Source organism: Mauremys reevesii, linkage group 18 (genome assembly GCF_016161935.1).
Source record: "Mauremys reevesii isolate NIE-2019 linkage group 18, ASM1616193v1, whole genome shotgun sequence".
In the NCBI taxonomy this organism is placed as follows: Eukaryota; Metazoa; Chordata; order Testudines; family Geoemydidae; genus Mauremys; species Mauremys reevesii.
In genome coordinates this window covers 4061881-4074628 of record NC_052640.1, presented here as the reverse complement: position 1 = coordinate 4074628, position 12748 = coordinate 4061881, and the positions used below count along the sequence as shown (strand labels likewise).

General features: G+C 44.0%; 1 protein-coding gene across 5 annotated transcripts in view; it reads right to left on the bottom strand.

The window, feature by feature from the left end:
- The window catches only part of LOC120386015 (SV2 related protein), a 44550-nt gene that overhangs the window by 10926 nt on the left and 20876 nt on the right, over positions 1 to 12748 (bottom strand). For all 5 annotated transcript variants that reach the window (XR_005589484.1, XM_039504745.1, XM_039504743.1 and 2 more), the window contains 6 exons: positions 9746 to 9809; positions 4067 to 4192; positions 2798 to 2926; positions 1914 to 1987; positions 1524 to 1600; positions 286 to 393 (listed from right to left, as the gene is read on the bottom strand). Coding sequence is in view for 4 of the 5 variants with exons in the window: in XM_039504745.1 (XP_039360679.1) it covers positions 286 to 393; positions 1524 to 1600; positions 1914 to 1987; positions 2798 to 2926; positions 4067 to 4192; positions 9746 to 9809 (578 nt within the window). In the remaining variant the exon portion in view is untranslated. The remainder of the gene's footprint in view (positions 1 to 285; positions 394 to 1523; positions 1601 to 1913; positions 1988 to 2797; positions 2927 to 4066; positions 4193 to 9745; positions 9810 to 12748) is intronic.

The following is a 12748-nucleotide window of genomic DNA, read 5'->3' as shown; positions in this document are numbered from 1 at the left end:
GGTTGTGAAGGTCCAACACTGAGTAACCATACCCAGGATCCTTTACAAATAATTCTGGAAAGCCAACGCCTGGACGAAAGTTTATATGACTCTGCTGCTTCAACAGAAATTCATTGGATGATAAAATCCTACTGAATTGTTACTCTTCCTCAGAATACATGGCCTTCAGTTTGGACTGGAGCCATAACCAGATTGACCACTGTGGCTTCTCAAGACACTTCCCAGAGGCTGCTTCTGCAGTAAGCCTCCATGCAGTGATGCACTGGCACTTATACGATCGCTTACCTGGGAACTCCGATAAAGTGGTCCAGAGCAGATCTGTGTAGTCTTCCTCTGTCAGATACTCACAGGCCAGGCTGCACTTTGCTTTAACTGCTTTCCTTCTACTGGAAACTGTGGGAAGAGAAAGAAGCAGCATTTGTGATATTTTAAGTAATCTCCTCTCTGCTGATTCTCCTATACACCTGCTGTGCTTTTGTGATTCTTGCTGCTGTAACCAGTGGAGTGCACATGGCTGGAATTCAGCAGCACAGCAGGTGCACTTTACCTGAATGTATTGTACCCAGAACACCTAGCCAAAGCCAAACAGTTCCTAAGCAGTCTTGCTTCTAGTAGGATGCAACCCTGACCTGAAGACTGATGATTTACACTATTTTTTAAAATCAGAATAGGCTTCTGTGACCTCAGGCTAGTGATGGTGCCTTCTGTGTCTCAATAGCCCCACCTGTAAAATGGGGATAATAATACCTTACCTACACCACAGACCTGCGTTTTAACCACTAGACCACACTGTCTCCCAATAACTACCCACATTTTTCTAGTATCCAAAGTTGGATTTCTCATTCTACTCCCAGGCTGCTAGGCAAGCCCTGAATTGATACCTTCTCACAGCAATACCCATCCCCTTTGTATAATTTCCAACCGCCATGGTGTGTTCCATAATTTAGTGTGTTCAGAATACAGTAACACTCTCCCTAGGGGAATCTAATTTTCAAGGCATTTTAAAGATCTTTATACAGTTAAAACACTGACAATAACACAACAAACTGCAAGAGAAAAGGTGCTGAATTTCTATGCAATATTTTTTCCCGCAGCAGTTCTTTACATTTCAAGCACCCAGAAACCCTGTGGCAGCTGGCAATTTTCTATTTCAGACCTAATTAGGCCTGGGAGTGGCAAATCTGGAAAGTCACATTTATGTAATCACACTTTATTCAAGAAGAATAGATACTTGCCTCTAATAAGCCTCCTTTGCAGACTCCCCTGCTATTTCACAACTTGGATTTAGGGAATCCTTCCTGTGGCCACCACAGAACCCCTATGCCTCAAGCAGCAAGCAAGGTACAGTAGCTGACTTCTTATGTTCAGAATTAACAAACTCTTAACAAGGTTTCCTAAAGTGTGTGCTAGAAATTGTGACCCTTTCCAAGTCTTCAGCAGAAGCTGCTCCAATAAAAGGAATCCCACCTTTTTTCTCTCATCTACAGGGCATATTTAGAAAGAAGAGAAGGGCTAATACTCACTGCTGCAGACATCTCCTGCTTGGAAGAGCTCTGTAGTTAATAAAACTAACCCATAATAAGAAAAGGCATTGGAAAACCTGCGAGGAAGGAAATGAGAGAGGAAGTCTGAGATGGTCAGACATATAATATAATAAGCAATGTGAATCAAAATGGAATTGAATGGAAGTGAGGAGTTCCATTAAATACCTTCTTAAAGTATGGTTCCTACTTCCATCCAGAAAATGAATAGGCCACTGGATCTTGAATGAATGTTATTTGGTGGTTTAAGAAATTACAGTGTAATGCAGGTTGAGGGAGTGGGATTTGCTCCATTTTAGTGATATTGTAAATGCATCCACTGAAAAACATACATAAGCATGCTGGCATTGAACAGTTTATATCTCCTCTTACCATATAAACCAAAGCAACAATGTTGTCCATCTAAACTGGGGTGTGAAAAGGTCCCTCATTTTCCCCCGGTCTTCCTGTTTTGAAACAAACAAAAATACAGCTATTTGATTTGGTTTCTATTTAAAATTGATTTCAGGCCATAAAGAGTCAGAGGAAACTTGATTGCATAGAATCACATGCTTCCATTCTTACGTCAGGCCATCTGATATATATTACACAGCTTAGGGCCAGATATTCAGTCCCTGTTCAGGCCCCTTCATGCACATGAGCAGCGTAAAGGAGCCACAATCTGGTTGTAGCTGCCAAGTTAAGAATTCCCCTGCCAGAGGGAATTCTCAGCTGCTGTAAGTCATCAGAGCTGGCTCATACCACCCCAGCATTTCTGCACTTCTCAGCAGGAGAATTTTGGCTGGCCTAAGAATTTCTGAAGGACAGAGGCAAGCCAGCCTGTGCAGAACTTCCCCAGAGTTTGGAGGTGCTCTGGGATTTGGGGTTGCCCAACATAGAGATGGGGGCTAGCTGCAAAATTCATATTCAACTTGGGATCCAAAATTCTACATATAGTTGAGGTGTTCAGATCTGGGGTTCTGATTTGGACCCTTCAGTATTCTCCTGGTCTGAGTCTCAGTATAAAGAGGCCTAAAAGTGAGTGTAAATGTAATTTATGCCCATTTTACAACCCCTTTACACTGCCACGATTTTTAGTATAAATAAGAATGAGGCCCTTAGTGTAATTCTCCATTAATTTAGCACATGTGATCACTGCTCATTAGTGTTTATTACTGGTTGAGATGCCAAAATTAAACTTAACACTGATTACTTGTGAAAGTAGCACAGTTTCTATTATATTCAGTATTGTTAATATGTCTGTTTCCTGTACTCACCTGTCTGGAAATTATTAATTTTCCCAGAGGCATTGGAGCTCCATTTTCTGCTGCTATCCGCTTCAAAGTGGCAATAGCCTTTTCTTGGTTTCCAGATAATACATCATATCTTGCACTTTCTGGCAGCCACTATGAAAGCAAAGCAGAGCAGATCAGAGCAGATCAGACACAATATTGTCAACGACAGGACAATAAACTGACTGGGGCAGATATGAGTAGTCTCATTAACTGCAATGAGATGAGAAGGCTTGCACAAGCAGCCCTTGATGAATTACAGATTTGTCTTTCTGCCTACGAAGTGTCAATTTCTTCAACAGACTTTAAGAAATTCCAGATATCACTTCCATCTTATCATCAGGCATCCATCCCTAAACCTATCCCACAAGAGGTCTCCTTCCATTACTTGCTTTTTATTCTTGAAAGATTTGACTATATCTTTGGAATGTTTTGGTATTACATTCACAGCAGGAATGGCAAAACAGTCAATTAGTTAGCAGGAGTCTGACGATATTCAAAAATGTCCATTTTTAAAGTTTTTTTTTTTCAATACATAAGATTTTAAACACCTGTGTAATTATCTGGAGAGATTCCTGAAAAAAAGAGACAATGGCTAAAAAATAGCAGCAGCCAAATAGTCAAATTATTACGCAGACAGTAGCGTATATATAGCTTGTAAGGGAATGGGTTGCTATCCCATATACTTTAATTGAACAGGGTACACAAATTCAAGTGTCACAAATATGTGAATCTGTTTAAGAATCTGACCTGTAATATATAGATAGCATATTATGCTGAGGTTGCCATGAGCTCTGAGAGTTTTTAATTAACCACAGATTAGATGGAAGCTGTGATTTGCAGTAAAATTATTTAAGAGTCTCAAGATGAATCAGAAAATAACTGATTTTAATAAGAGTCAGAGGTTGATCCCACTGAATTTGACTGAAACTGTATGAGTAAATTTGAGAGAGAATCCCAGTTCTGATCGGTTTCACAGTACTCCAAACTACCAACATTCTACAGTAGGGCATCAGATTACAAGCATTACATCATCAGAACAACTCTCATTGAGAAACCTACTATTACTAGCTGTTGAAACAGCATCTTTTGAAGCAGTATCATTTACATCATCATTTCAGTTTTATTAACAGGGTACCATTAGGAAACTCATTGCTGTCATGATTCCACTCAATCAGGATCCATATTAACTATATTTTTATAGTGAAATGTAAGATTTGCTGCACAAACATTTCTCCTGCGAAGAATACCTACAAAACATAAGATGGCGAACAGCAAGAGTGGAACAGCAGAAAGAATGAGCAGCCAACGCCAGCCAAGAGTGGGCATCACAAACACTGCAAGGAGGACTTCAAATACAGTCCCAATGGCCCAAAAGACCTGCAAAAGTGAAAAGGAAAAGGTCACAAAGGGGGATAAAATCATTCTGAGATGCATGGCTGATAACAGCACAGAAACTAAAAAGAAGAAGGACCATCTCCATTAATGCACTCTTCAAACTGAAGTTCTACCATCATAGAATCATAGGGTTAGAAGGGATTGCAAGGGTCATCCAGTCTAACCCCCTGCCAAGATACAGCATTTGTTGTTGTAAACTCGGTACTGTAGAGACTGGTGGTGAATCAGGGATGAGACATGTAAAATGTGCATAGGTGTAAGCCAAGAGAAATCCAGCCATTTGTGAATGAAATTTTTTCTCATGCTCCATGAGCTCTGGTCTTAAAACTTATTATCAATGTTCTCTGGAAAGCCATGTTTAAATGTAGATGAATAAACTGGTATTAGAGGCAGCTTCTTATCTAAAATAGCCTCATATTTCATATATGGGAAGGCTTTTCTATATTTGTATACATTTTGTCTTCAGACTTCATCCATAACTCTCCCTATGTTCCAAGCATTTCATAAGTCCATATTCCATTCTAAAACTCAGGTTACTGAAAACTTTGGGTAAGGAGAAAAAGTTTCATATGATTGGACATTTTCTGCTACTCATGTTGGTGGTTTCAAACAGTTAAATTTCACCTTCAGCAAGATCAATGTGCCATATACATTTGTTACAGAAGAACTGCAGACAGGTAAATAATGAGTCAGATTTAATTTGTGGTTGATGGGCCAAATTCTGCTCCAATTTACAGGTGCTGCCTCAGTGATGTCACTTGACAGTAGATTTTGGCCACATATATTTCACATTGCCTACAGTTTCCTCAAAACAGTTGCAAACTCCTTATGGTGTGAATGATTAAGATGATTGTAGATCCCCTTCAGTAGATACCCGGATATAATAAAGTAGCTTAGAATAATAATAATTTCTGAATATAATTCTTATAAACTGCTGTGAGATCTACAGTCCTGTTCTCCTTACATAGGTAAAACTATCAAAACCAATAGGAGTTTTGCTTGCAAATGAAGGAAGGAATTGAGACTCTTATTAGTAAGGCCAGAGCTGGGACACTCTGTTGTGAAACGCACCCAGGTCCATCTGATATTTTCTTCCCTTTGATTTTTTTGTTCCCTCAAGGTCTAATTTCCTTTTTCTGTTAACTAACTAGTCAATGCTTAGGATAAATTTCTGATTCCACTGGGTGATGACATGGATCCAGAATGCTCAGAACTAGCCGGACCCTGAAAAGGGGAACAGACTACCAGCACCAGGAAAGAGAGCTGCTCAGCTACTGAACTCTACTTAGTGAAGGTCAGGCAGTGAAAGCTAATTCTAGGCAGCAATTATATTGGAAGATTCATTTTGTTTAAAGGCTATTTGAATTCAGGGAGGACAAGATTTCACAGGTACAGCCCTTTCAAAGCCATTGAGGGTTTGGCTACACTTGCAGGTGTGCAGCGCTGGGAGTTAAAGCTGTCTTCGTACAGCTGTGTAGGGAAAGTGCTGGAGTGTGGCCACACTGACAGCTACCAGCGCTGCAGTGTGGCCACATTTGCAGCATTTGCAGCGGTGTTGGGAGTGGTGCATTATGGGCAGCTATCTCACAGAGCACCTCGTCCCATTTTGGCGCCGTGGGTTGAGAGAAGGGGGTGGAGGGTGCGGGTCATTCTGCTTCCTGTCCCAACACCCCGTGATGCATCGCTTCACATCCCAGCAATCCTTGTTTTTCCGTCCACGTTTGGCACCATCTTGACTCTCTCAACGGTTTCTGTGCTGCGCGATTTCTGTGGGAAATGGAGCCTGAACTGCTGAGGAGTATGCTGACGAGTCTTGCCAGCACATCACGTTTGACAGTTGAGCTATTCCTTAAGATCCAAAGTGATGAGGAGTCCGACGATGATAGCGAGTCGCCTGACGTGTATGACACTAAATTGCTTCTGGCATTCACGGAAATGCTCAGCACCGTGGAACACCGCTTTTGGGCTCGGGAAACAAGCACTGAATAGTGGGATCACATCGTCATGGAAGTCTGGGATGACGAGCAGTGGCTGCAGAACTTTCGGATGAGAAAAGCCACTTTCATGGGACTGTGTGAGGAGCTCGCCCCCACCCTGTGGTGCAAGGACACGAGATTAAGAGCTGCCCTGCTGGTGGAGAAGCGGGTGGCTATTGCAATCTGGAAGCCGGCAACTCCAGACAGCTACCGATCGGTCGGGAACCAGTTTGGAGTGGGAAAGTCGACCGTTGGAATCGTGTTGATGCAAGTTTGCAGGGCCATTAATCGCATCCTGCTAAGAAGAACCATGACACTGGGGAACGTGCAGGACATTGTGGATGGCTTTGCAGAAATGGGTTTCCCTAACTGTGGAGGGGCGATAGATGGGACGCATATTCCTATTCTGGCACCACCCTACCTAGCATCCAAGTACATTAATCGGAAGGGGTATTTCTCTATGGTTCTCCAGGCGCTTGTGGATCACCATGGGCGTTTCATTGACATTAACACAGGCTGGCCTGGAAAGGTGCATGATGCACGCATCTTTCGGAACACTGGCCTGTTCAGGAAGCTGCAGGCAGGGACTTTTTTCCCAGACCAGAAGATTACAGTAGGGGACGTCGAAATGCCCATTGTGATCCTTGGAGACCCCCCTTACCCGTTAATGCCTTGGCTCATGAAACTGTATACAGGGAAGCTTGACAGGAGCAAGGACCAGTTCAACTACAGGCTGAGCCGGTGCCGAATGACTGTGGAGTGTGCTTTTGGCCGTTTAAAGGGGCGCTGGTGATCTCTGTATGGGAAGCTAGACTTGGGGGAAAGCAGCATCCCCGCGGTTATATCCGCGTGCTGTACCCTCCATAATATTTGTGAAGGGAAGGGTGAAAGATTCAGTCAGGCATGGACCTCTGAGGTTCAACGCCTGGAGGCTGAATTTGCACAGCCAGAGAGCAGAGCTACTAGAGAGGCCCAGCACAGGGCTGCGAGGATTAGGGATGCCTTGAGGGAGGAATTTGAGGCTGAAAACCAACAGTAATGTTTGGTGCCTTGCACGGGAGTGAAGTGCAGTGGTTACAATGTTAGTAGGAATCTGTGTTTCCTAAGCTAATTTGCAGTGCCTGTTTCTTTCCTGGGCTAAGGTATCTTTGACTTTCTGCAATAATAAAGACTGTTTTCAAAGCCAATCATTCATTTATTGAAAAGAAAATAACTTTATTGACAGACACACAACATTTTGGGAACCTAAAAGGGCAGGGGGTTGGGGTGGGGAACTGTGCAGTCACAGGTTTGAATATATCCTGTCTGGAGTGCTGTGCAATGAGTGCTGCACTTCAGGATGCCTATACTGCATGGTGATGGGGGTTGGGTGCAGAGGATAAGGGTCGTAGTTCTCAGGGCTGGTTGGTGAACGTACAGGTGTTGGAGGCAGCTGGTGGTGGTAAGAATCTGGATGCTGGGGAAGGGGGTTTTGAGCTGACATTGGGGCACAAGGAAAAGAGCTTTGGGACTGGGGGGGGCGGTGGCGCGGTAGTGCTCTGCCTGCATGGCTACGAGTGCCTGGATAGAGTCTGCTTGGCGCGCCAGGATGCTTATCAGCTGCTTTGTGCTTTTCTTCCTGGCCGCTGCGTTTTTCTGGCAGATCCTGCTTTCCTTTTCCCTTCAGTCCTGCACTTTTTGATTCTCTGTGACAGAGTGATCCATAACTGCTTGCAGCATGTCTTCTTTGCTTTTTCGCGGCTTCTTCCGGAGGTTTTGGAGTCTTTGAGCTGTTGATAACACAGGCAGCCGAGATCTCAAGGTTGCTTGTGGAAAGGCAAAAAAGGCAACACTTAACAGAGGCAGCATTGTTTATATCAGACAGTTATTCCCACACAGTGAAGGAGTTTACAGTCTTCACAATAGCATAATTTTCCCATACCAAAGAGAGCGCACATAACCCACAGGAGCCCCGAAATGGTGAGTACGGGGGACTGATTGCTTCAGGGCTGTACTGTCCTCGGGGTTTCTGTGCATTGGGGAAAGCAAACAGCTGCAGGGGGCACCTACACTGAACACTCTCCCAACATTTTCCACAGGAGTTGGTCCTGGAAGATATCTCGCTGCTGCGGGTCACCTGGGAAGAGCAGGAGGGTCTTCTACAGCAATGCGGATTCTGCCCTGGCTCCTATGCAGCTTGCCTGTGTCTTGCAATGGTCCCCCCACCCCTCGCGGCACAGTGGCGTGGACGCGTTAGCCTGACTGGGACAAGAACCACAGTGGCTATCCCAATAAACTTGCGCAAGCGCATTGCCCACGCTATTCCACATCTAGGCATGCATGCAGCCCTAACCCTCCCTCCTCTCCCGAAAAATTTCCATCCTGAAAATAAAAGCCGCTTACCGGAAACCTGCTCCTCTGTTTGTCCTCCACCAAGTACCGGCTGCTGCGACTGGCTACCTTCCTCCTGGCTTGAGAAGAGCTCCTGGCTGCATGCCTCCAGGGACTCCGGGGTGTCTCCCCACACCCTAGTACCCTAACTCTCAGTTTCCTCCTCCCCCCCTCCTCCTCCCCCGCTCTGAAGTGTCCATCGTGGTCCTCGGATTGGCAGTGGGGTCACCCCCAAGTATCGCGTCCAGCTCTTTGTAAAAACAGCAGGTCAAAGGGGCAGCGCCGGAGTGGCAGTTTCCCTTGCAGGCTTTGCAATTGGCACTCCGCAGCGCCTTCACTTTAACCCTGCACTGCAGCGCGTCCCGGTCATGGCCCCTTTCCAGCATGGCCCTTGATATCTGCCCAAAGGTATCGTAATTCCTACGGCTGGAGCGCAGCTGGGACTGCACAGCTTCCTCCCCCGCAAACACTGATGAGGTCCAGCAACTCGCCATTGCTCCATGCTGGGGCTCGTTTGGCGCGTGGAGGCATGGTCACCTGGAAAGATTCACTGATTGCACTCCACACCTGGCTGAGCAAACAGGAAGGGGATTTTTAAAATTCCCGGGGCATTTAAAGGGCGGGTCACCTGAGGCCAGGGCAGTAGAGTTCGAACTGATGAGCAGAGTGGCTGAACAGGCATTCTGGGATACCTCCGAATACCTCTGGAGGCCAATAACAGCGCTTTTGGTGGCCACACTGGCGGAGCAGCGCTGCATCACCAGCGCTGTTCTCTTTATTCCTCTCGTCGAGGTGGAGTACATGCAGCGCTGGAGCCAGGGAGATACAGCGCTGTATGTGCCTTGCAAGTGTGGACGGTGAGTGAGTTGCAGCGCTGTAAAGCCACCACCAGCGCTGCAACTCTCCAGTGTAGCCAAACCCTGAGTGAAGATCAAGTAACAGCTTTCTCAACAGTAACACCTGGCTGCCTTCAGTCATCAATGAAGCAGTCATGCTTTTTTTCCATTTTAACACTTTATGGGCTACATTCAGCTCTCTCTGATACTGGTATAGAGAGCTGAATTCAGCCATCTATTTGTTGTAGCTGGTTTTGAATTTTCTAAGGTCAGTGGGATTAAATGGACACAACTGAAAGCAGAATTTGGCCCTCTAAGTCTAAGGACCAAGTACAGTTGGCTACACCGCTTACCTCTATTAATAAAATGCATTTTGCTCGAGCTTTCATTGGAAGGAATTCGGCATATAAGGTTACTCTGTAAAGACAAACATTGAGAAAAACGTCATGTCAGCACACTGAGCTACAGTCAGGCATTTGATTTGTTTCCTATTAAAACTGCCAAACCACAGTGACAATATAAAAACCCTTCCCAGCCCACACAGCCAGCAGTGCTACAGCCACTGGATCAGAGTCTTCTCTCATTTACACCAGAACAATCTCATTTACTTTAATATGGATTGCAACAGTGTAATGGAGGAGAGAATTTGATCCTCTCTGTGGCTTTGCAACCTCGGACTCAAACCTGCTAGATCTAACAGACCTTGATGTATATTTGCTCAGAGCTCTGGTCTGGACAGGCATTCACACAGTGGGATTCAATGCATAACTCCTACAGTTTTTTTTTTTTTTTTTATTTTTTTTACAGTTGCTGGGCAGGGTATTTCCCCAGGGCTTAACTGTTGGCTAGGAGAATTTCACTGCTGATCACTCATCTCTGCTAGGTTTCAGTCCTCCAGGAGATGAAAACCCCGAGGCTGTGATTGTTATTGCTCGTATAAAATCATTTGCATTCTTTTACTAAGCAGGAATTTTTAAAAATTGACTTGATTCTCTGCAATGCCTCTGTACCCCATTGTGCCAAAGGGCAAAACATTTGAATTGCACAGTTGTTGTCTGAGTGTTTCCTGAGGATTAATGCAAGGGACAGAAGCCAAAGGTTTGTCCTGTCTGTTTCAAACAGTCTGTTAGGACTTGTATTTCTCTGCTCCTACCATATTTGCTTTCCACTGAATTGCCAGGCCCTGTTTCTGCTTCTGAAACACCTTTAGGTCCAATTCTGCTACCTTTGAAGTCAATGGCAAAACTCCTACTGATTTCAGAGGTGCAGGTCTGAGCTCTCAGTGACTTTGCAGAACTCAGTTAATCAGTGGATAATGCTGCAAATATCAAATATTAAATCAGTGATTAAAAAACAGGAGGAAATAGAGTAGTGTGTAATGAAATGCAGAGTATTCCCCATATAATGTAATAGAGTACAGTGAATACAGTTGTGTGTGGGTTGTTCTTTTCAGGGAAATGCGCTGCATCTCCTACTTTTGTATCTATGGGATGCTGTGAATGCTAATAATTATGTCCTACTCAGTGTCACATAGTATCTCATAGTAAGATTCCCTGGGAGGCCACTGATTCCTATATACAGCTCCTGCATATGCAGATAAATGTGCTCCTACATGTAATATGTTAATTTATAATTGTACAAAGCATTATTTCAAACAGCATCTTTCATAAAAACTCTGTCACAAAATGCATTACAGAATGCAATAATACAATCACATGACTCTACAGACTAAATCACTCTACAGAAATTCTGCCTCTCATATGCAATATTGTAGCTTGCCCAAGACAATTAAAAAACCCATCTCTTTCTGCCACCTCAAGTACATTTCTCCTTTTGCCAATCAGACCACTCAGAATTAGAGCTAGGGACAGGGGCTCAGGAGAGCTAGGTTCTATTCGGACTTCTGTAACTGGCTCACTTTGTGACCCTGGGCAAGTCATGTGCCTTACTTTCTTCTTCTGTAAAATGGCATTCATTTAGACTTATCTTTTAATAAATGTTTGCAGTGCAAAGCATTAACTCTGACACTTTGCGTCTTTTGCTCTTCTGCCCCATTCTAGTAATGCATATTGGGAGCTGTGTGGCAGAATCTGGCTCACACTTAATAAACGTCGCAGATTAATGACTTTCCTAGTTTATACACATTCTGCTCTTATTAGCAGTCTTACTGGAGGGAGGCTAATTAGCAATGGAAATATACTAATAGTATTAAAGAAGCCTTTCAGAGTAGTGGTTCCTTTATCTGGATTTGTGGGAATGGCACTACAAAAGCTGCAGCCATCGCAGGATATTGACTCATCTCATAAACAAATCCATGAGCCATCAATCTAAGTCAGGCTCCTCTGGCACCTCTCGTGATGCAACACATCAATTATGAATGAGAATACAGTAAATGGGAAGGGGAGAGTAAACAGCTACACTCATTCCCTTCCATTTACAACTAAAAGCCTACAGCAGCGGTCAACAGGGGTATTCCCCCTGAAAATCTGGAGATCCCCTTCCTAAGTGAGGGGAGCCTCAAAGTCATGGAGTTATGTTCTGATTCTCTGTTCTGACCAGAGATGGGCCTCATCCATGAAGCTATTCAAACTGTTCCAAGTTGGACACTGTTTGGATTTGGAATTCCAGTTTGGATCCATTACACAGATGGGCCTGAGGCTCAAAGTCGAGGCACGGATTTGGATAGGAATCCAGAGTTTCACAAAGTTCAAGGGAGCTCCAGGTTGGCCCTACTTCTAATTAGTAGTATTTATGTCATGACCTGGTATTGTCACAATTCAGCATTATCACTTATTGACTCAATTTTATCATATAAACATGGAAATGCAATGTCAAGCCATTGCTATGAGGTTATTTTACGTCTCTTTGAGCGTTTCACACTATCTGTTCTCTCTTCTCTACTGCTGCAAGAGTGGGATACTAGTGCCTTTAATCTTCACCCCACTTCCTGGACACTTGAAGGCACAGAGAAGGATCCTATCTGCTCTGCTCTGTCTGCTTGTAGGAGGCAGAACTCCAGTGATTATCACTCCACTTGCTCTGTGTAAAAGCACCAAAATAAGCGGCTGATCTAACTCACTGACTGCTTTAAAGTCTCATGCTCCAGATCCACAGACTGAACATCAATGGCTAATTATTGCCTTAGTTTAGTACAAGAAAATCCAATAGAATTTATAAGTAAGTAATGCCTCTGATCAGAAATACTGTGCATTTCAAAAGCCTTCCTAGAGTTTAATACATCCATGCTAACATCTTTAGGGGAACTTAGGTTCAGAAGGCCCCTATACAGAGTGACATACACAATTCCACAGGAGCACTGATTTCAGTGTTAAGAAAAATGGAAAAGGGAATATTTT